The following is a 23,118-nucleotide window of genomic DNA, read 5'->3' on the forward strand; positions in this document are numbered from 1 at the left end:
GGTGATCAGTCAAGGAGTTCAGGAGAAGAAACAGTTAATGTAAAGACCTAAAATCATGGAAAGTAAGGTGAGAGTGTGGTGCAAAAGTAGCCTGAAATCTTGGCAGCTGCTTATATAACTGGCTCTGCAATGCAATGGGGTTGTTAGTAAAGGTATCACAGGGAGCGAGTGAAGAATTTGAATTTTGGAAATGGTTATTCTGGTAGCACTGTGATCTTTGTGAAAAGCATTCTGTCTTCTAGGAAGACCCCCTCTCTTAGGCATACTCTTCATTTAAAGAGCTCACCTGCCTCTTTAAAACTTTTTCCATTCTCTTTGCAAAACGTTTACTCTCTGATTCTCTTCATGCTCCCAAATCCTGTTGTCTTTCATCATCTCCCAAATAATTTAATTCAGCAAGAACTTAAATAGAAAAAATTACATCCATGGCATGTATTAATTATAAGATAAAAAATAAGTATTTAAATACTTGGAATGTTTTAAATGGTTCTTTTAAATTGTACTTTTAATCACATATTGTAGAATAATAATAAAAAAATTCAGAATCCTAACAAAGCAGTTCAGTTTTAACATCAGCGCTTGATTGTGCCATGTTAAGCTGCCATGAGTGCATTCTCAAATGATTTTAACTTCCTGCCAACTTTAAACTGCTTAAATTAATTGTCCTGTTGTTTTAACTCTTCTTTCAGCCTGAGGGTCATATCAAGCAAGATTGTGTGTTTCATAAATCTCTTCAAATCTTTCCAATTATAAAGTAACTGCCTAGATTTATACCAAAGCAACTTAATTGATTAAAAGATCATTATTACAAACCCTGTTTTTTCAGTTGAGTTTCAAAATTGCAACATTTGCTTTAAATATTCAGAAGATACAAGTACCATTATAATCAGCATTAATTAAAATATTAATAATCATAGATAATGTTATAAGTCATCTATGGTTATGGTTGAAGAATGAATATAAAACAGCCTGAAATGGCATTTAAAAATGCTTTCTCTAAGTCGTTTATATCAGATTGAAAATATAGGTCTTTCATCACGTCTTGTGAAGGGCACCATATTGACATTGTATCAAAACACAAAAGTCAAGGAATCCCTGAAATGAGAACTACATGGTAGATGCTTTCTTACTAGTTCATACTAAATGCACCCACTTAAATATTTGAAAGAAGATGTGGAGTGAAATATTTCACCTAAAGTGGACATTTTACAAAAGTAAATGTTTATAATCATGTACATGAGTTTTCATTAAATAAAATATTTGATTACACTACATTTTTTTTAATTTTATTTTAATTTATTTTTGCAAATACATTTGTCTCTGCCACCCCCCCACCACTTTCCCCAATGTATTATACACAACTCTGGCTTCTCAATAGATCATGCTGAATAATTGACCTCTGTCTTTATAACTCAGTCATCATTAAGAACATAAACCATTATACTACAGTATGAAAATATCTCAGGAGATATTAGGTGTAAGACTATATTATGAATAATTTATTTAAGGGTGAGAAAAGTGATTAGACTGAGGTTCCAACAAAATCTAAGTTTCTGTTAATTAAATAACCTCTATCTGAATACTTCTATTCCATTTCCTTATACTTTCTCTCTGCAAACAAACCTTTGGATATTATTCCTGCAACTTATTAATTTATGTTGTCACCTTATAAAAATTAAACGTTTAAGAGTGTCAATGCTTAGAAATTTGTCTTTTCATGCTCTTCTTGGCTGAGGTTCACAACTTGCTTGAAAGCAAAATTCTTTAGGAAATATACCTGTAACAGTCCTTTCTATATTTTTTTACAGAGTTGGAACTTTTTCTGAACTTAGGCTTTTAGCAATCTAATCTTGAAGTCTGATTTCTACTGCCTCTACCACTATATTTGCATATTTAGTCAGTAGATAAAAATTTCAAGAGAGAATATGTAGAGAGGGGATGAAAATATTAAAATATTGTTATTCACCTGTGTGATATAAAGAGACGTTTTTGAGTGTTTGTGTATACCACTAAGTACAAATCTTCTCTCAGGAGATTTTTTCCCAGACTGATTCTATAATCCCTAGATTGATGTTTTTTAAAGTAGTTAGTTAAGGTGACAATAATAATAGCAATGAGAAGGGGAAAGACAAAAGACAGCAGCATTTTTAATAGCCTAGAACAGATAAAGCTTTAGAAAGAAGCTGAGCTTCAATAAATGATCTAAACTGAAATCCTATGTACCTCTTTAACAGCACACATTGTGACTCATAGACAATGACCTAAATAAAGAGTAAAACAGGACATTCTATTTATCATCCTAAGATGTTCCAGTTTCCAGGTTTCTGTAATATCATTTATTATGATGTTTTAAGTCCTGTAAATGAATTATAATACACAACATGGTTTAAAATGATATAATGGGTTTAGTATAGATTGGCAGGGTTAGTATACTTGAAGAGTATGGATAAGGGACATGAAGTAATGGGTGTGGTGTAAGCCAGAGCATAGAACTGGAAAATGTGCTTATGGAAGGACTAGGAAAAATAGCTGAAAAATTGAATTGAAGAAAGTTTGAATGTTGAACTAAAAGATCTTGTAGACTAGCCTTTCCCAAAATATGTGATTCAGAATACTAATTCTTCATTACAATGATAAACATCAACATTTTCAATTTTTTAGCTTTTAAAAAAGTATTTAGGAAACACTGGTTTGAACAAAAATAAGCATATTTCTTTATCACAAGACTTCTCTGAGCCCTTAATATGCTAATACATACTGCTGGGGGTTTTTTAGAGAAAAATACAGCCCAGAAATATGACCTGGGAAATACTGCTTTTGAAAATGTGAACTCAGTGAAGCTTCTAGAACTGGGGAATAGATATGCATTCTAAGAGATTAGTCAAGACACTTAACATGTTGTCAATATATAAAATGGATAAAAGTCTAATATTTTCTTTTATAGAAATTATTAATTTAATTGAACAACATTTTCTTCAATATTTATTTTCCTCACTACCAAGTAAATTCATCAGAGTAGGAGCTAGAACTCTTCTTCCCATGGTATTTCTCACTCATATAACCCAGTACCTACCTACCTACCACAGAGTAGACATTTGATAACTATGTGTTGAATAAATGATGGTTAAGGGAAGATATCTGGAGATAGTGTACTTTCATATAGTTATATTTTTGGCAGTACTACCAGGATATGGTAAGAACCTGAACCAGATTGAATGAATGGTAAAGAAAGGAAGGGAAAGATGTAAGATGTTTACTATGGTGGGAAAGAAAGAAGGAGCAGTAAAAGATGACTCCAAGATACAAAATTAAGAGAATCAAATCACAACTAATCAAAACAAGAAATCAAGAAGGAAAGCATGGTGTCTAGTACAAAGTAAGAGCTTATTAAATATTTCCAAGTTCTGCTTTAGGCTAGTTGAGTTTTATTTAAAAATCAGTAGCTCATTAAGCAGAAACTAAATTAGGGATGATAGTTTATATTAGGGATCATTCACAGAAAGAGACTCTTGAAGTCAGTGGATGAAAATTCAAGGAAAACTCTCTATAGAGAGACAGAAGCATTGTTGTTCTTAGAAGAAGTAACTTGTCTAAAAGCATAACTTAGAAATATACAATAAGCTGCTTCTTGGTACCAGGCATCATGCTTTCCTTCTCAATTTCTTTTTTTAAAATTTTTATTGTATTTTTCCATTATCATTTATCCCTCTTATACCCCTTTTCCCCTACAATCACCACACTATTATCCATGTCCATAAGTCTTTTTTCCTTTTCTCTTGATCCCTCCACCCCGTAACACCCATGCCCATAGCTGTTTCTGTTCTCTATGAGTCTGCCTCTATTTCGCTTTTTAGTTCAGTTTTTTCATTAGATTCCACATATGAAGGAAATTATATGGCATTTGTCTTTCTCTATCACTTAGCATAATGTTCTCTAGGTCCATCCGTACTGGCACAAAGGGTAAAATTTTCTTCTTTTTTACACCAAATAAAAAAGTTTTTGCACAGCAAAGGAAACCATCACAAAATAAAAAGACAACCTACAGAATGGGAGAACATATTTGCTGACACACCTGATAAGGGTTAATATCCAAAATTTATAAAGAATTATAAGACTCATCCAGTTAAAAAATGGGCAGAGGGCCTGAATAAACACTTCTCCCAAGAGGACATACAGATGGCCAATAGACACATGAAAATGTTCTCAACATCGTTAATCATCAGAGAAATGCAAATTAAAATGACAATGAGATATCACCTCACACCTGTCAGATTGGCTATCATAATAAATCAACAAGCAACAAGTGCTGACAAAGATGTGGAGAAAGGGGAATCCTTTTTGCACGGTTTTTGGGAATGCAGATTGGTACAGCCACTGTGGAAAGCAGAATGGAGATACCTCAAAAAATTAAAAATGAGTCTTCCTTTTGACCCAGCAATCCCACTTCTGAGAAGAAACCCAAAACACTGATTTGAAAGAACATAAGCACCCCTATTTCCACTGCAACACTATTTACAATTGCCAAGATATGGAAGCAGCCCAAGTGTCCATCAGTAGATGAGTGGATAAAACAACTATGAAACATTTATACAATAGAATACTACTTGTCTATAACAAAAAGAAGATTTCTTGTTTTCATTTCAGCATTAAAGACCACAATGGATTTTTCCTAATGATAGTTCATTGATCTTTATCAAGACAAAATGGTGTCCATGTATTGATAGCAAATCATGTAAAATAATTACAGGTTTTCAGATATTGTAATGATAAAAAGAAAACAAACCCATGAAATCTGAATATTTTTGAAGTATGATCATTTTAACAGTCAAAAAACAAACCAACTTCAGATGCTCCACTTGAAGTCCTAGCGTCAACATGCTTGTTGCCTTGATAAGGGGGTTTCAGAGATGTACTTGAGGTTAGGTAATGGTTTTAAAGATGTTTCTTGAAGTAGGACATGGAAAGCACTTGGCAGTTTTCCATATCCCTGTGGCACATTTAGTGGTAAAGGGTTTCTCAGTGAATAAATTAGAAACATTTGTCATTTGAAAATTTTAAATCTGTGCCAACTAATGAGGAAAGCCAGAGTATTTGTCACACACACAAAAAAAAATCTTGGAAAGATTGAACTTTCCATTATCCTTATATCTTTCAAGGTATGTAATATTATGCAAGGATAACATTAACAGATATAGGTATAAAATCCTAAAGAATGCAAAGGTATTTAAAGTCTGGTATTTTGATACCTATGTTCTTACAACTTGAGTCAACTACTGCAGGCATAATTCTCAAATGGTTGAAATTCTTTTGAGTATAAATTATTGATGGAGAAGGATCTGAAGACTGTTGCCATATGAGTCTTCCTTTTACTTCAACTAGGTCAGGGTATGTTAGCAAGCGCTGCTGTTTAAGTGCATTTGATTCTGGAAGAATGTTGAAAGGTAGACTGTTGACTGTACACTGTGATTATAGGGAAAAAAATCACATTTATCTATTCAATTTATATATTTTTAAAAATATATGATTCAGAAGAGAAGATAATCAATGCAGTGTTATGACTATCCAGAAAAAAAAAATGCTCTTTGATTTCAAGGAATTTACTAAAAGTGCCTTAAAAGGAAAAGATGAATATCTGTTTTGCTTTAGCCTCTTTAAATCTTTTTGAAAAACTGAAAATCTAAGAATTCCTCTTTTGGTGTGTGCTAAAGATATGTAGTAACACAAGAAATCAGATTGTTCCTAAGTCAAACTCAAAACACTGGGCATGCCTCTACGGTATACTAGGCAATGGTCATGTTTCAGAAAAAATATATGTGCTTCCTTATATCATGTATGTAATACATATGTACTGTCTTGTGTTTTATGCTTGTACAACTTCTGAAAAGCTTTCTCAATTCTACTATATTACATTTCCAATTTTTTTGACATTCAAAAAGTCCTTAAACCTGATCACTAGGAAAGAAGACAATGTTATTTCCCTCACTGCCAACCCTTCATTCTGTTTTGCATTTATAAAGTATTCTATGTGAAAATCACTGTTGTGTGTATGTGCGTGAACTGGTAATAAAATCATGTCTGTTAACTGTCATATGCTAATCTATATGGATTGCCATCAATGTAATGCAGGATCTGCTAATGAAAAATAATCAGTGGCTCTGGGGTAAAGAAACATGAGATCCAACCTCAGATCTACTAATTATTCTGTGTGACCTTATGCACATCACATACTCACTAAACCTTAATTAGTTATTAAAATATGAAAAATAATATACGAAAGCCTATTTTTATGAGAAAAACAAGGTAATAGATTATAAATTGTTCTGAAATTTTTTGCCAAGACTCTACAAATAAAAGTTATGATCATCTTAGCTCCCATATTCATTTGCTAATACAGTTAATTTTAAAGTATCAACTCTGGACAAGAAACTAGGCAAGTTATTAGAAATATGACTTGTTAAACAGGCTCAGCATTGTCACTATCCTCACAAAGGTGTCAATCTCATAAACAAGATTGATGTTAAGTAATTAAAATGTGGTCAAAGGGAATTGCAGTATATAGTTGGAACATATGACCAAGCATCATAACCTGACTTGATGAATAGGAAGAGGCTATTTTCCTTTCTTGTTAAAAAAAAAAGGCAAAAGAAAGGTGCCTATGCAGAGGCAGCCGTATTGCTGAAGGCCTTAGTATAAGAAAGATCACATAGTCTTAGGATTATAAAAGAAGCCATGAATGTGAGAAGCACAAAAAAGAATGAGAAGTATCAGCATAGAAGGCAGAGTCAGGCCAAAAGACATTATCATCCTTGGTAGGTCAGAGTAAAAATTTGCAACTTAACCTACTCAGAGAGGAGCCATCAAAGTATTTGAACCAAGAGAATGACAACAAAATATTTGGTTTGTAAAAAGGTTGCTCCAGCTGTACTGTGGAGGGAAAACCATAGAAAGACAGAAATGGGTATAAATACAAGAGATAATAGTTTGAGGTAGGTTGCTAAGCAATTGAAACTAAAAAAAAAATTGTCTTGGTTCAAGGAATGTTTTGGTAGGTTGCTAAGCAATTGAAATGAAAAAAAAATTGTCTTGGTTCAAGGAATGGGTATGACTTGGTGATAGATGTGGGAAGGGAGCAAAGTAGGGGAGGCAAGAACAGTGCCAAAGTTTCTGTATTGAGACACCAGGTGAATGGTACTATCATTCACAGACTTTGAAAACACAGGAGGAGGTGGAGGTTTGGGCAGAACAGTAGTTGCTAACACTGAATGCTGAAAACTTGAAGACATAATTTAAGTATTTTGTATGCACTCTGTTATTTTATAGATGACTAAAGTGATAGAGTTAAAATAATGTGTCCAGAGTCACACAGCCAGGGAGTCAGCATCAAAGTCTTGACCATCATAATGAGCTCCATACCTTTCAAGAGCATCATTTTAATTTTGTTTGTTTGTTTTTATTTTTAGAGAGAGGAAGAAAGAGAGGGAGAGAAACATCATGTGTGGTTGGTTCTCATGTACCTCCAACTAGGGACTGGCCCACAACCCAGGCATGTGCCCTGATTGGGAATGGAACTGGTGACCCTTTAGTTCACAGGCTAACACTCAAACCCCTGAGCCACACCAGCCAAGGTGCTTCACTTTAATTTTGAATGGTTACATTTGAGATGCCCATAAAATATAAAGTGAAAAAAATAGGCAAAATAGAGACTTTTTATCTAAGTAGAAATAAAGACTTTTTTTTTTTTTTACAAACATCCACTCATAAAAGTTGAATGAAGTAAGAGTTGGAAAAAGTGAATGAGATTGAAACGGGAGAGACTATATAATTTGATGGGAGTGGTCCTGGGCGTCTGGGGACTCTAACACCATATAGCTCAGTGTTTGGTAGAGAAGATGGCACCTTCTCAAAAGACTGAAATTGAGGAAATGAAGTGCAAGGATAAATGTCAGAAGAGTGTGATGTCAGGGGAGCCAATGAAAGGGAGTGTTTTCAAAAGAACGATGTAGTTCTTTGCCCAGTGCTCCTCATAGATCAAGTAATAAGGGATTAAAAGGGTGAAAGTGACTAAAGGAAAACTTCTTTTTAACATAGAAGTTAATCTCCCACCTTCAATATTTATCTATTCTTACAACCAAGGTTCCACTATATTAAAGGAATTTCAAAATACATATGCTTACAAGGACAGAAAAAATAGGAAAGAAGACATCAAGAGATAAGAAATTTCAACAAATTTTGAGAAGACAGGGAAAAAAGATATAGTTTGTATTCATTTACATACAAAGTACATTATTGGCTACATTATAAAGTGCTCACAAAGGGATAGGAAAATTTATTTATTCCATAGACCTCTTAGAGTCTTGAAGATGACAGGTGCCAGGCAAAGAACTGAAAAGACTTAGTACTGAAAATAGGAAAATTGACTGAAATTCTCTGTATACAGAACTGCATAGCTATGCCCCAGAGAGAAGTGGAGAATATTCTTTGGCTTGCTGCCAGATTATCCTGCAGTGAAACCTGTTATGCATACAAAGCCTCCAATTAGCTTTTAGAGCTTCACTCTTCAATATTGAAGGACAGCCAGGGATCACCAGATTTTTTTTAATCCCTATCATGATAGAAAAGATGTAAATAAACAAACAGAAAATAGAGCTAAAATATAACACAAGAAGCAAGAGGGAAAAGACTTAAAGTACATAATTAATATTTTCTGAGAGAACATGAGCATTTTTATGGTCTCCTGCAATACAAACAGGTACTATGAAAGAGGACCATGCATTTAGGAAGCAATAATTAAGCTTGGAGAGTAAAAATATGATATTGGACATAGACAACACAGTAGATGGATTTAGAAGATAAAGTTGAGAAAATGCAACAGGTGCACTGAGTCAAAGAAATATGGCCCAAATGAAAGAGCAGATCAAAACTCTAGGAAAAGAACTAAGTGACAAGGAAATAGACAACCTATCAGACCCAGAGTTCAAAACACTGGTAATCAAGATGCTCACGGTCAGAATGGCCATCATAAACAGATCCACAAACAACAGGTGCTGGCGAGGCTGTGGAGAAAAGGGAACCCTAGTACACTGTTGGTGGGAATGCAGACTGGTGCAGCCACTATGGAAAGCAGTGTGGAATTTCCTCAGAAAGCTGAAAATGGAACTGCCTTTTGATCCAGCGATTTCCCTGCTGGGACTATACCCTGAGAACACCAAAACGCCAATACAAAAGAACCTATGCACCCCAATGTTCATAGCAGCACAATTTACAATAGCCAAGTCTTGGAAGCAACCTAAATGCCCATCAGTAGATGATTGGATCAAAAAATAATGGTACATATACACAATGGAGTACTACGCAGCAGAAAGAAAAAAGAAGTACTAAACTTTGCAACAGCATGGATGGAACTGGAGAGCATCATGCTAAGCGAAATAAGCCAGGGGGCGAAAGACAAATACCATATGATCTCACCTATAAGCGGAACCTAACCAACAATGCAAAGATGCAAGGAAAATATGACCAACAACACTGAAAGGAAAAGAAATCAACAGAGACAAGAGAGAGGGGGGGGGCAGGGAAAGGGAAGGGAAGGGGAAAGTCAAGGAACATATAGCAAGGACTCATGGACAAAACCAAAGGGGAAGAGCTGAGGGAGGGAAGGTGAGAGGGGGCAAGGGAAAAAGGTGGGGGGGAGGCAGAGACAAATGTATTTAAAAAGTAAATAAAATAAATAAATAAATAAATAAATAAATAAATAAGATGCTCACGGAAATTACTGAGTTTGGTTGCAAAATGAAGGAAGAGATGAAGGCTATACAAAGTGAAATAAAGGAAAATATACAGAGACCAACAGTGAAGGGAAGAAAACTGAGACTCAAATTAAAGATTTGGAACAAAAGGAAGAAATAAACATCATACAACTGGAACAGAATCAAGAAACAAGAATTCAGAAAAATGAGGAGAGCCTGAGGAACCTCTGAGACACCTTTAAACGTTCCAACATGTGAATCATAGGGGTGCCAGAAGGAGAAGAGGAAGAGCAAGAAATTGAAAACTTACTTGAACAAATAATGAAGGAAAACTCCCCCAATCTGGCAAAGGAAGTAGACATGCAAGTCCAGGATGCTCAGAGTCCCAAAGAAGTTGGATCCAATAAGAAGGGCAGCAAGACACATCATAATTAAGTTACCCAAGATTAAAGATAAGAAGGGAATCTTAAATGCAGCAAGAAGAAAAGAGACAGTTGCCTATGAGGGAGTTCCCATAAGACTATCAGCTGATGTCTCCAAAGAAACCTTACAAGCAAGAAGGGACTAGAAAAAATCATTCAGTCAGGAAAGGCAAAGACCTACATCCAAGATTACTCTCTCCAGCCAAGCTATCATTTAGAATGGAAGGGAAGATACAGTGCTTCCCAGATAAGGTCAAAGTAAAAGAGTTCATCATCATCAAACCCTTATTATATGAAATGTTAAATGGACTTAACTAAGAAAAAGAAAATCAAAACTATGAACAGTACAATGAAACAAGCTCACAACTATCAATAACTGAACCTAAAAAACAAAAACAAAAACTAAGCAAACAACTAGAACAGGAACAGAATCACAGAAATGGAGACCACATGGAGAGTTATCAGTGGAGAGAGGGAGGGGGTGAATGGGAGAAAATGTACAAGGAATAAGCCTAATTGGTAGGCACAAAATAGACAGGGGGAAGTTAAGAATGGTATAGGAAATGGAGAAGCCAAAGAATTTATATGTAAGACCCATGGACATGAACTAAGGTCGGGGGGGATGCTGGAGGGTAGTGGGCAGTGATGCAGGGCAGAGGGGGAAAAAGGGGAGAAAAAATTGGGACAACTGTAATAGCAATCAATAAAATATACTTTAAAAAAAAGATGAATCTGTTAAAAAACCTATTGGATATACAAGACATATAGTCCTTAACTGTTACTGGCCAGGTGAATTTAAAAAAATAAAAGATAAAGTTGAGAAAAAACTCTCAGAACATAAAATAAAAAGGCACAGACATAAAAATAACAAGAGAAAAAAATAATCACCAGATAGATCTACACGGTAGATCCAAATCCAGATAATCTGGATTGCAGAAAAAGGGAAAAATGAAAACAATGAGGGTCAGGAAGTTGTCAATAAAATAATAGAAAATTTAACAGAATTGAAGGATAAGTGTCTCCAAAGTGAAAAGGACAATCAAGTACCCAGTACAATTGAATTTTTTTTAAAAAAAAAACACACATCAAAGCACATTGTTATGAAATTTCAAAAGACTACAGATAAAAATTCAAAAATATTCTGGTGGAGAGGAATGTGGGTGTAAAACAGGATTTTGAATAGTAAGGGAACTGGATTTTCTAGCAACAACTTTAAAAACTAGATATAATAAATTAAAAGTACCTTCAAATACAGAAGGAAAATTATTTCTTACTTGGAAGTATATATTCAGCCAAACTTTCAATTGTTTATTGGTGGAAAAAAAAACAAGTTCAGACTTGCCAAGTTCTCAAAAAATGTACCTACCATAGATGCTTTCTCAGTAAGTTATTAAATGATATATCCCACCATTGGAGTTATATCCCAATAAGTCTAGAAAGCAAAAAGACACAGGATCCAGGAGACAATAGATATAACACAATAAAGAAATGCAAAATTCACAGAATAATAATGAAGAGACATTCCAGATGACAATGTCAGGTCTAGAAAAGCAACCAACCCAGACAGGAGCAGGAAGATACAGTGCTCCTGAAGGATGATTTCGGGGGGGAGGGGGAAATGATTAAAAACCAAATTATCTCTGTTTAACTATGTCAAGAGGAGATAGGATATTAAATTAGTGGAAGGTACATAGAAAAACCAAGCAAAAAAAACAAGAGCCAATTTTTAAAGAAACAAAAAGATGCACAAGAAATAAAATGTGATTGAATTGTAACAGTATATGGTAATCATAAAATAAACACTATTAATTTAAAACCATATATATATATATGAGGTATGTGAGAATTTATTAGAAGAAAGATAAACTACCACATTTTGTACTATAAACCTGTAATTGAAAAATCAAGACTAACACCATAATCAAGTTATTAGAAATTTAGGGTAGAAAAAAGCTCTAAAAAGTTAAAAGTTGTTATGTATAGGCAGCGTAAGTCAGTAACTGAAGGAATTATGATGAGAGATAGTCCATAAATAAGACAAAAGTTATCAATGAGTGGAGAGGATGTTCAAGAGCTGATAGATGAATGGTATGAGGAAGGGCAGAGAGATGTTACTGCCTGGTGAGACCATCAAAGGATAGAGGTTTTACAGGATAAGAGAAGAGTAGTAGTTTTTTAGAGAGCAAGGAGAATAACAATTCCACTTTCCAACCCTAAAGTGTTTAAGGTGTTTGAAAGTCATCATGCTCCACTTGTGAAGCTCTTAAGTGAACCAAGTTGCAGTTGAGACTGTGATGGGGAGAGAGCATTCAGTGAAGAGTATGAGGCTCCCTGAAGTTGTTGATCATACTGTAAGGCATAATCTCAGAGTGCAGAGGGAGGAGAGGAAAGAGAATTTGGGCAGGGGAAAACCTTAGAGCATTGTGGGGATGAGAGATGGGGCAGAAAAGAAGATCAGAAGAATCTACATTTTGGGTCAATAAAACACCAAATGTAAGTAAATTAAATTCCAAAAGTCTTGGTGGGTCAGTCAACACTCTGGTCAAATACTTCAGGTGCAGACATAGGTATTCTTTTTTCTCCTGGTTCATAATAAAAAATTTTATGGTAGCAGCCACAGATAGGTATCAAAAATAGCCATGTTGTTCAGCACAAAAGGGTAAGTGTAAGGCTCTGAGCAACAGAGAGCATTCCTCACTAACCTGCGGGTCATCAAGGCAGAGTATATGCCTTTAGTCAGCTCTATGGCATCACAGTTGGGTGGTCAGTGTGGCTACTAGTGACTCAAATTAAAAACCTGGGAATCTCTTAAGACACATTCCTTTCCCCACAGCCTCCCCTTTCACCTCTCTTTTAATCCACCACCACCACTTTGAATTGTGCTTCGTAAATATCTTTCCCATTTATCACCCCTCTCCATCTTCACTGCTACGATTCTAGTCTAAGCCATCATCATTTACCTTTACAACTGCAATAACCTCAGCAAATATTTACCAGGTGCCTAATAAATGCCAGATATTTACTAGATGCATTTATTGGTTGCCTAATATGCGCTAGATCCCATGTGGAGACATGAAAGGCACCAACCTATAATCAGGGTTGCTTCCATAGCTCAGCTCTTGTAAATAACACTGCACTAAGTATAGGCGTGTATATATATTTTCATATTAGTGTTTTGTATTTCTTCAGATATATTCCCAGAAATGGAACTGCTGAATTATAAAGTAGTTCTAATTTTATTTCTTGAGGATCTTCACACAGTTTTCCATAGTGGCTGCACCAATTTGCAATTCCACCAACAGGGCGTGGGGTTCCCTTTTCTCCACATTGTCCCCAACACTTATTTGTTGATTTAGTGATGATAACCATTCTGACAGGTGTGAGGTGATATCTCATTGTGGTTCTAATTTGCATTTCTCTGATAATTAGTGACATTAAGCAACTTTTCATATGTCTGTTGGCCATTTATATGTCCCCTTTGGAGAAATGTCTGTTCTGGTCTTCTGCTCATTTTTTCAATTGGAATGTTTGTAGGTTTTGGTGTTGAGTTGTATGAGTTCTTAAATTTTGTATATTAACTCCTTACTGGATATATATTTAGTGAGTATCTTTTCCCATTCAGAAGGTTGTCTTTTCATTTTGTTGATGGTTTCACTTTTTATGCAAAAACTTTTTTTTTAAACTGTAAAATTTTTATTTTTAATTATGGTTCAAAACCATGCAAAAAACTTTTTATTTTGATGGAGATGTTGGATTCTTTTAAATCTTGTGGTAATGTTGTCTCAGCCCCCAGGGGCATGGAGGGCACCTGTCACAAGGAGATTTATCTTCTGCTTTTAGGTGGACAGGACAGTCAGGGTTTTCTTTTTGCAGCATAGTTTCTTAAGTAAGTTTAGTTCAAAATAATTAACATGTCATTTTGGGATATCTTGGGGTTGCCTGTCCTTGGCCCCAACAGAATTCACTTATTATGTAGGGAAATAGTACACTTAATTAGGAAGCTACATGATTAGTGCTCTGGGAACTCAGAGAAAAACACTAGTCATTATTCTTCCTGGGGTAGCTTCACAGACATAGTGACCTTTTAGTTAGAATGAAAAGTTTTTCAAGGAAATATCAGTAGCCGATGTGGTTGAGGCAGAGTCCCACGCATGTTCCTTTATTCATTTATGCATTCATTTTTTCATTCTAAATTTGTTGTTGAATACCTACTATGTGTAAAACACCAAGACAAATGCAAAAAATGAACAAAATATACTTTGTACCTCCAAGAGGTTTATAGTCTGTGAAATAATGACATGAAAAACAATATTTAATAAAGTATTGTAGGTGCCATTATACCTGTCTGTACAAAATTTATGGCATTTAGATAATTTAACCTAGAGAAAGACAAGCCAAGGATTTCACAGGTTTCTACCATGATTACAAGTTGTTTTCTCCCATTAAAAATCACAGGATTCATAAAGATAGGCCCTCATTCTGAAGCACATAACCCAGTTATGATCTGTAGCTCCAACAGAATGTAAACTTCATAAAAACAGAGAGTTTGCTCAGTTCATCACTCTATCCCAGTACTGGATCATGGTCTTAAACAGAGTAGTTATTCAATGAATATATGTTGACCGATGGAATAAATTTGTGGGTTAAAAAGAGATGTCATAAATCTTAGGGGTGGAACTTGAGTAATTTTGCTGAAATGGGAGAAAAATATTTTCCAACATTTCTGGAGGTCTCTGTTCTGCACTGTTATTTGTGTAAAATAAAAACCCACCTTAGATCCATGTTTCAAATGAGTGTAAGTATGGTAATAACATTGCACTGCGTCAGGATATATTCCTACCCAGTTCTGCTATGTGATAATGGGAAGCCCTTAACCTCTCTAAATCCATTTATTTGTTAAATGAGAATAAAGCTATCTCACATACCTTGTAGCATTGTTTAAGGATCACGTGATATAATGCATGGGCATGTCCAATATAAACTTTGAAGCATTATGTAATTATAAAATACATACCAACATTAAATTTCTAAGTTTTAAATGTTACAAGAATGCCCTCCAAAGGCAGTTGATTAAACAATTGTTTTTATTTTTTTTCCTGTTTTTCTCTAGTGCAGTGCCTGGAGATGACCACCAAACGGAAAATCATCGGCCGTCTGGTGCCGTGCCGATGTTTCCGAGGTGAAGAAGAAATCATCTCAGTTTTAGATTACTCCCATTGCAGCCTTCAGCAGGTGCCAAAAGAGGTCTTTAACTTTGAACGGACATTAGAGGAGCTTTATCTAGATGCCAATCAAATTGAAGAGCTACCCAAGGTAATTTTTGACAGCCTAAAATATACCCTGTAAATGAGTATTTCATAATTTCTAAAAATTTGCATAATGATAATGCTAACTACAGCCCTCTGTCCTGGTGATTACCAAATCACTCAAATTGGTATAAGCTTCCCCAGTAGTCTAATTACCTTTTAATACTGTCTCCTTTGTAACCTCATGTGATATGTTAATAACCAAACTCCATGGAAATCATCACTTTTTAGATTATGCCTTGTTATTTTAATTTAAAATGACCTCCAAGAAAATAAAGATTGGTAAGTTGAGATCGATAGCTTACTTTTTTTAAAAAAGGAAAAATATGATGCTATTTCAGAACTGATATTTTTGTATGTTGTATGTTCCGGTGACATTGTTTTAAAACTTTAAATTAAATGATCTAAGAAGTACTTTTAGCACACACACATACAGTTAATGCTAATCTGGAAAACATTTATGGTATTTGAAATCTTTGATTATTACAAATATCACTGAAATTATATGACATACAATGGATACACTGTAGCAAATATTTTTAACTAATATCAAACTTTGCATACACACACACACACACACACATGCATACACAGAACCATTCTAACTTTGTGCTATGCAAAGAAAGTGTCACCTGTATCTTGTTCTGCATTGAAAAAAATATTGGATGATAAAAGATTAGTTAAAGCAGACGAAGTCCACACAGCAGAGAGGTTCAAAATATAAGTCACTAGACCCTAATAATCACTTCAATAAGTGACTCAGATTAACTAATCAGCATAGTATTCTCCTGTGGAAGATTTGCACAATGGCTGGGAGGGGGAAAATGTCATACGATACCCAGGAATGAGAAAAAATTTTTTCATAGTAAAACTAACTTCTGTATCAAAATCTAAGTATAGCATGCTGATCAAAACAAATTATGATTCTTTTCAGTTAGGGTTATTAATTGTGATGTTTATAAATACTTCAAAGGCAAGAACTATTTAATATGTACTTCAAAAACCCATGTACTTCTTTTTTGACAACTCAAGTGTACACTGTCTTCTTAGATCTTTGCTCAGGAGGGTTGGGTCAGGCCTAAAAACATTTTGGCCAAATAGATCATCATCTAGATTGCACATCAAGTAGAGGCTGGACTGAAATTGGCTTTCCCTTCTCCCACCAGACTATGAGCAACTTGAGGGCAGAAATAAGATATCCATCTTTGCCTCCCTGTACACATGCATGCATGGCTACTTTCATGCAATGGTTACTCAGTTTACTGTCACTGCCAGGTGAAGCAGTGCAGAGAATTGCATGTACTATGCAAGTTAGCAAAACTATGTAAGGGGGGGGGGGGAACCATGTAAGAGTAAACAATGTGGCATTTAGCTCTAATTTGTAAAAATAAACACAGTATTTTTATAGGGAAGGCCAGTCTAGGGTTTCCAGATAAAAATAAAAGATGTCCAGTGACATTTGAATTTTAAACTAAAAAGTAGACAATTTTTAAATATAATTATGCCATAAATATTCCACTGGATATGCTTATACTAAAAAAAAGTTTGTTATTTATCTTAAATGTAAATTTAATTGAGCATCCTATATTTGTGTTTGCTAAACCTGGCAGCCCTAGGTCCACCTAGTCATTTAAAGTTTTTATAGATTCATGTGACAGATTCTGTAAGATAAATACTAAAATCATGATTAATTAATCAAGCAATATTTATTCATTATTACTACACAGTGTTCCCAGCTTTAAGGAAGGAGTTATAAGAGAAATACCAATTCTTGTTTTCAATCATCCGGCAACCTAAATACAAAGAAAACAAAAGCATTAGAGGTAAATAAATGCACAGTAATGTATAATGAGAGCCAAAGAGCCAAATACTGTGGTAGAGCTTACATGTAACAAAGAGTTCTGTTCTTGGCGGGAAGGAGAGAGGGCTTGAGGAGAGAGGGTTTGACCAAAAAGCAAAAAAATTAAGATGATAAATATGGAGGGGAAGAGAGAAGAGATGTAGAGCTGTGAAGAGTCTGGAGCTGAGGGTACATGTTGGTGAGTTCCCACTTCGTGTAGGTAGAGTATGGAGAGTGGGAGGACCCAGGTTATGAAAAGTTGTGAGTCACACAGCATTGTTGGACTTGATGCATTAGGCAGACAGTGCCATTGGCGGGTTTTACACATCAAGTCAGTAACTGGAAGCTTAAATAGGCTTGCATTAACAATAAAATAATGCAAGTGAATGAAAGACATTCCCAATATATTAGATGTATGTATTAGAATTAAAGAAAAATTATTATACTTTGTTATTGGTATGCTTTATATATTTCAAAGATCTTTCACATAACTTCCCAAGGTTTCCATGAGACCCCCAGTTCAATTTTGTTGTTTTCATAAAGCAGCCCTCTCAGTTAGTTTCTTCTAAAATATCTGCTAGTGAACTGTGATCTAAATTATTTGACATTGGAATATATTATAACAATGCATTAGTATATTTGTGCATTTTAAGGAAAATGAGAAATTAAAACAAAAAGAATGATGCATCAGTAGGAGTTCATTATGTGTATTTCAAGTAAGAGAAGACCCCATCCAGGACAACTTAAACAAGAACTAGGATTGATTGGCTCACATAAGTGTGAGATCCATCAGGACAGGCTCCAGAGTTGCTATAATTTTTATTTGCCTTATGTGAGATGAACTTTATTCTGTGGCTGGTTCCTCTCACTGTGGTAGACTGGCTGCAACTGTTCTAGAGTGCACTCCTACAACATCCGAAAAGAAGAATATCTGGCTCCTGAAAACTCTCTTTTTTTCTGAGGACAAGAAAGTATCTCCCCCAGAATTCCTCAAATATTTGCCTTAAGTCTCATTGGCCTTAATTGTGCACTTGCTCATTGCTTATCCCTTTGCTATGGGACCCACTATGGCAAGGAAGATGATATTATTATGATTGGGTTAAATTGTGATGGGCCGCCTCTAAGGAGTTGTGATTGTTGGCAACAATGCTAAGGGAAGGAGTGGAGGGACTGTTGAGGAGATTACCACAATGAACATTGCAAACAAGAAGTTACAAAATCATTTCATGATGAAAATTTTCTCTTAAGCAAAAATGATGGATAAAATTTTAATGACTTGTAAGCAAAATATTAAATCCTTCAGGGATTTAAATCATTAAAGTTAGCTTAAATAACATTTTTTCTGCCATCTTATTTTATGGTTTTCTTTGTATGCCTCTGTTATTGTTAATACAAAATGGCATGCATTTTACAAGTGACAGACTCCCACACAACTTATAATTTAGCACTTTTTTGCTTGTTAATTTGAATTTGGAATTTAAAAATTATGGACAGAGTAATAGACCATAACAGGTGTGTATTATATATCTTAAATACAAACTAATATGGGAAAGAAAATGTGAAAAAAGCAATAAAAGGAAAAACTGCAGAGAAATTTCTTCAGATGGAAGAGCAACTTTTATAAAGAGAATATAAACAATTTTGGAAAAGCCAAAAATGTGATCAAAACTCAAAGATATGAAAAGTAAATTTGGTAGATGAGGTCAATTTAAACATATGTAAAAGAGGATGAGACTAAATCTAAAGCACCATACTTTAAAAGTTTTCTCCATTTAAAAGTTTTCAAACTACTCCAGAAATAGTTAAGAGATTAAGAACCTGAGCTTTGGACCCAAACAAACCTGGAATTAGATCCTAGAACTTCTACTCAGTAGGGAAGGTATTTTATTTTTGGGAGCCTCATTATTTCATTAGCAAAACTAGGAAAATAATAGCACTGCTCCTGTGTTTAGATAGATGATTGATCGATAGAATATTGGGTGAGATAATGCATTTGGAATACCTGAAATATAAAAATATTTAATAATTGGTATTCATCATTCTCTTATCACATTGACCCTCAGTCAAACAAGTGTAAGGTTCCATAACATATCAAGATAGTTCTGGGTATTGGCTTTCCAACAAAAATTCCTAACATCGTGACTTCACCTCTATCTGAAGTCCCCAAAGGCAGCTTTTAAGAAATCAATCCCTGCCCACAATGGGTGATAGGTTTTTGACCCTAACAGCTACACCAGCACTTCTCCAGAGGATTTCCTTGATTCACAGAGTCACAATATTATGTCCTTTTTTTTAGTAAAGCAAGCTTGGAGACTATTTTATTTAGCCTTTATTATTACTAATAAGGAAATTCAGGCAAAAATAGGTAATTAACTATCCTTAGGCCTCATGAGATGTTATATTCTATCCAAAACTATTGCCAAAGACTGTGTATTGGTTAGGATACAATAGGTTATGTTATAGCAACAAGTCAGAATCTCAGTGAATAACTAAACAGTTTTGCTTTGAATTGCATTAGTGTTCATAGGAACCCATAACTAACTAGTTCAACTTGCCACTCAGTGCAGAAATGTCTATTTATTATTTCTATTGCAATAGTCATCCAACATCTTCATGAACATTTCTATTAATAAAAGAAATCACCAACTAAAAAAGCAGATCATTGCATTACTGGAAAGTTCTGCGACTTGTTGATAATGTTTCACTAAGTCCATCTATCTATTCATCTGACACTTGGCTAGGTACTGAGGGTCATGCAAAGATTATTAAGGCATTCCTTCTGTGGACAAGAAACAATGTTGCTGGCATTCCTGCCTTGATCCTTGAAATATATTAAAGGAATTCACATAATTTACCTGAGAGTTCTTTTTTATAGAACTAGTTTAGAAGTTTCTTTGACCATTTTCAAGGACATGCTTTCTAGATGTTTTTTCACCATCATGGTGACTTTCTTCTGGACAAATTCTAGTTTTTAGCTTCATTCATCAAATTAAAATGTTATTCCAAGTAGAAGTATCCAACAAGAAATAAAGTGTAATGAATTCTTCAAAGAGGACAGAGTTGGAGATGGATTTAAGAAGTCATCCTCCTAGCAGTGATAATTAAAACAAGGAAACAAAATAATGTTCCTTATGGAGAAAGGAAGAAGAAAACTGCAGAGAAATAAATGTTAAAACTTATAAAGCAAAATGATAGTACAAACTTATGCCAAGTGTGGCATTTCAAGTGACTTTGATCTAGTTCTATAGAAAAAAGGGTATAGTTCTCACTATGTAGCACTTGCAAAGCTAATTCTGCATACTTCCAATCTTTCAAGACATTTCAAATTAAGGTCATGAGCATTTCACTTGTAGAGACCTTCAATGAATTGTTATATATATGAGGAAGGTAAGGTTATAGTTGCTATTAGAGTGTCATAAAAGACTCAGAGGGTCAGAAAACAAGTGAGATATAGGGAGGTCATACAGATATTTTAAAATAACAGGAAAGCAAAAAGAAAAAATATGAATTTGAATCTTAAGTTATGTGTTCTTCAGACTTGCTCATTTTTGGAGGCATATTGATAATGTCTCCATTTGGGCTTGCAGTGGGTCTGCCTCAGGCCTGCCGGTACTGCATTGGATTTGACTTCTTGCAGGAAAGATTTCACAACACAAGTCCATGTGATTTTAAGAATGTATTGACTAAGGCTGGGACAGTGAAACAAAGGAAGGATGCAGAGTAGAAGAAGTAACAGGAGAGAGCCTAGACTCTGCTCTGCTCTGGCTCCCTAGAAAAGTTACAGGAAAGGAGTGAGCCAAGGCAGGGCTGCTGTTAGCTCACTGGGAAGTCAGAGAAAAAGGGGGCCCTGGAGACAGGGTCAAGGGTAAGCCCAGGTTGAGTTGCTGCCTCCCATGTTCTCCTGGCTACAAGTGTCCTTGGGACTCGCAGAATTGAGGGGGAAATAAAACGTTCATGCCCAAGAAGGGGCATAGGCATGTGCTAGAGTGAGCCCACACTGAGTTTTGTCCTGGAAGCCTATTATCTTTTTGTTCTTTCTGTGGGTGAGAATCTTAGGGGAGAGTTTAACAGAATACTCTTCAGCTTTCCAGGTGCATTTTTAATATGCTAATGTATCAAAATGAGCACATAGAGGATTTTAGGGCTATTCTTTGGTCTGCTATACTGTTTTACTTTTATCTTGGATCTGTCTGGCTTTTAATGGGGTTTTTGTTATTTGTTCCCCTGATTTCATCTGTCCTTGGGTTTAGCTGGCACAAATGACATTAATTGAGTCCCTGTTCTCTATCTCTCAGACCAGAGAGATTTAAGCTATGTCCTTGGTTAGGGGAGAGAAGTTCTTGCAAATCACCATCTGGTTGTAAGTTGTTCAAACTGTTTGGCCTTGTTTAATTTTCTTATTTCAATTTCCCCATTCCATTTGCCCAGGAATTTTCCCAGCTTCTTCCTGTCTTGCCTCAGTTTTGCCTCAGCATGATCCAAATCAATAGATGCCACACTTCTGGATTACAAAATCCAACAAGTGTGGGAACTGACATTCTCTTGCTCTTACTAAATAAATGTTTTAAAAGCTTCATAAAAGACTTTTACTATTTTATTGTAAAAACATATTTAACAGTCAAATGTGGAAAATACTCATAAACACCAAGCATATGGTACTTCTTCACAAGAAAAGATAAGTAGTAAGGAAAGAAGGGGAAGGGTCTAGTAAAGGAATGTATAAAGGAGTCACCATCAGGAGCAAAAAGGTGGGGATTGTCTGTGGGAGTGAGGGGAGGGGAGAGCAATGGGGGGAAAAGTTGGGACAGCTTTAATAGAACAACAATAAAATAAAATAAGTAAAATATAAAAGATAGGTAGTAAACCTACATACATTTTTTAATGGTAGTTTTATTGACATATGTTTCACATACCATCAAATCTACCCTCACAAAGTATACAATCCCTTGGTTTTATTATATTTACAAATTTTACACCATCACCACTGTCTCATTCTAGAAAATTGTAATCACTCTCTCCAAAAACACACTATACCTATTAGCAGTCAGTTCATGTTCTCTGCTTCTCCTTGCTCCTAGCATTCTTCTCCATGAATTTACCTATTCTGGATATTTTTATAAGTAGAAACATGCAACATAGGGTACTTTGTGACTGGCTGCTTTCACTGAGCATAATGTTTTCAAGGCTCAGCCACATTATAGCACGTGTCAATACTTTATTTCATTCTATTGCCAAATAATATTTTTGAGTGTGGCTATACCACTTCAAAAAAAGAGGATATAACACTTTTTGAAATATTGGAGGAATCACACTACATAATATCAAACTATACTATAAGGTGCTAGTAATCAAAACAGCATGGTACTAGCATCAAAAAAGACACATAGATCAATGGAACAGCATAGAGAGCCCAGAAATAAAAGCACACCTTTATAGTCAATCTTCAACAAAGGAAGTAAGCACATACAATTGGCTAAAGATAGTTTTTTTCAATAAGTGGTGTTGGGAAAATTGGACAGATTCATGCAGAAAGATGAAACTAGACCACCTTCTTACACCACATGAAAGAATACATTCATAATGGGTCAAAGACTTTAATGTTAAACCTGAAACTATAATAACTGTAGAAGAAAACATAGGCAGCAAAATCTCAGACATTGCTCGTACCAATATTTTATCAGATATATCTCCCCAGCGAGGGAAACAAAAGAAAAAAATAAACAAATAGGACTGCATCAACCTAAAAAGTTTTTGCACAACAAAGAAAATCATCAACAAAATAAAAAGACAACCCACAGAATGGGAGA

General features: G+C 35.0%; 1 protein-coding gene across 2 annotated transcripts in view; it reads left to right on the forward strand.

The window, feature by feature from the left end:
* Positions 1-23,118, forward strand: part of LRRC7 (leucine rich repeat containing 7) — a 389,615-nt gene that overhangs the window by 54,899 nt on the left and 311,598 nt on the right. For both annotated transcript variants that reach the window (XM_054574559.1, XM_054574567.1), the window contains exon 2: positions 15,276-15,478. In XM_054574559.1, the coding sequence (XP_054430534.1) occupies positions 15,276-15,478 (203 nt within the window). The remainder of the gene's footprint in view (positions 1-15,275; positions 15,479-23,118) is intronic.

The sequence above is a fragment of the Pteronotus mesoamericanus genome, unplaced genomic scaffold, assembly GCF_021234165.1.
Source record: "Pteronotus mesoamericanus isolate MK-2021 breed Mesoamerican mustached bat unplaced genomic scaffold, CSHL_Meso_final contig_105, whole genome shotgun sequence".
Classification (NCBI taxonomy): domain Eukaryota; kingdom Metazoa; phylum Chordata; class Mammalia; order Chiroptera; family Mormoopidae; genus Pteronotus; species Pteronotus mesoamericanus.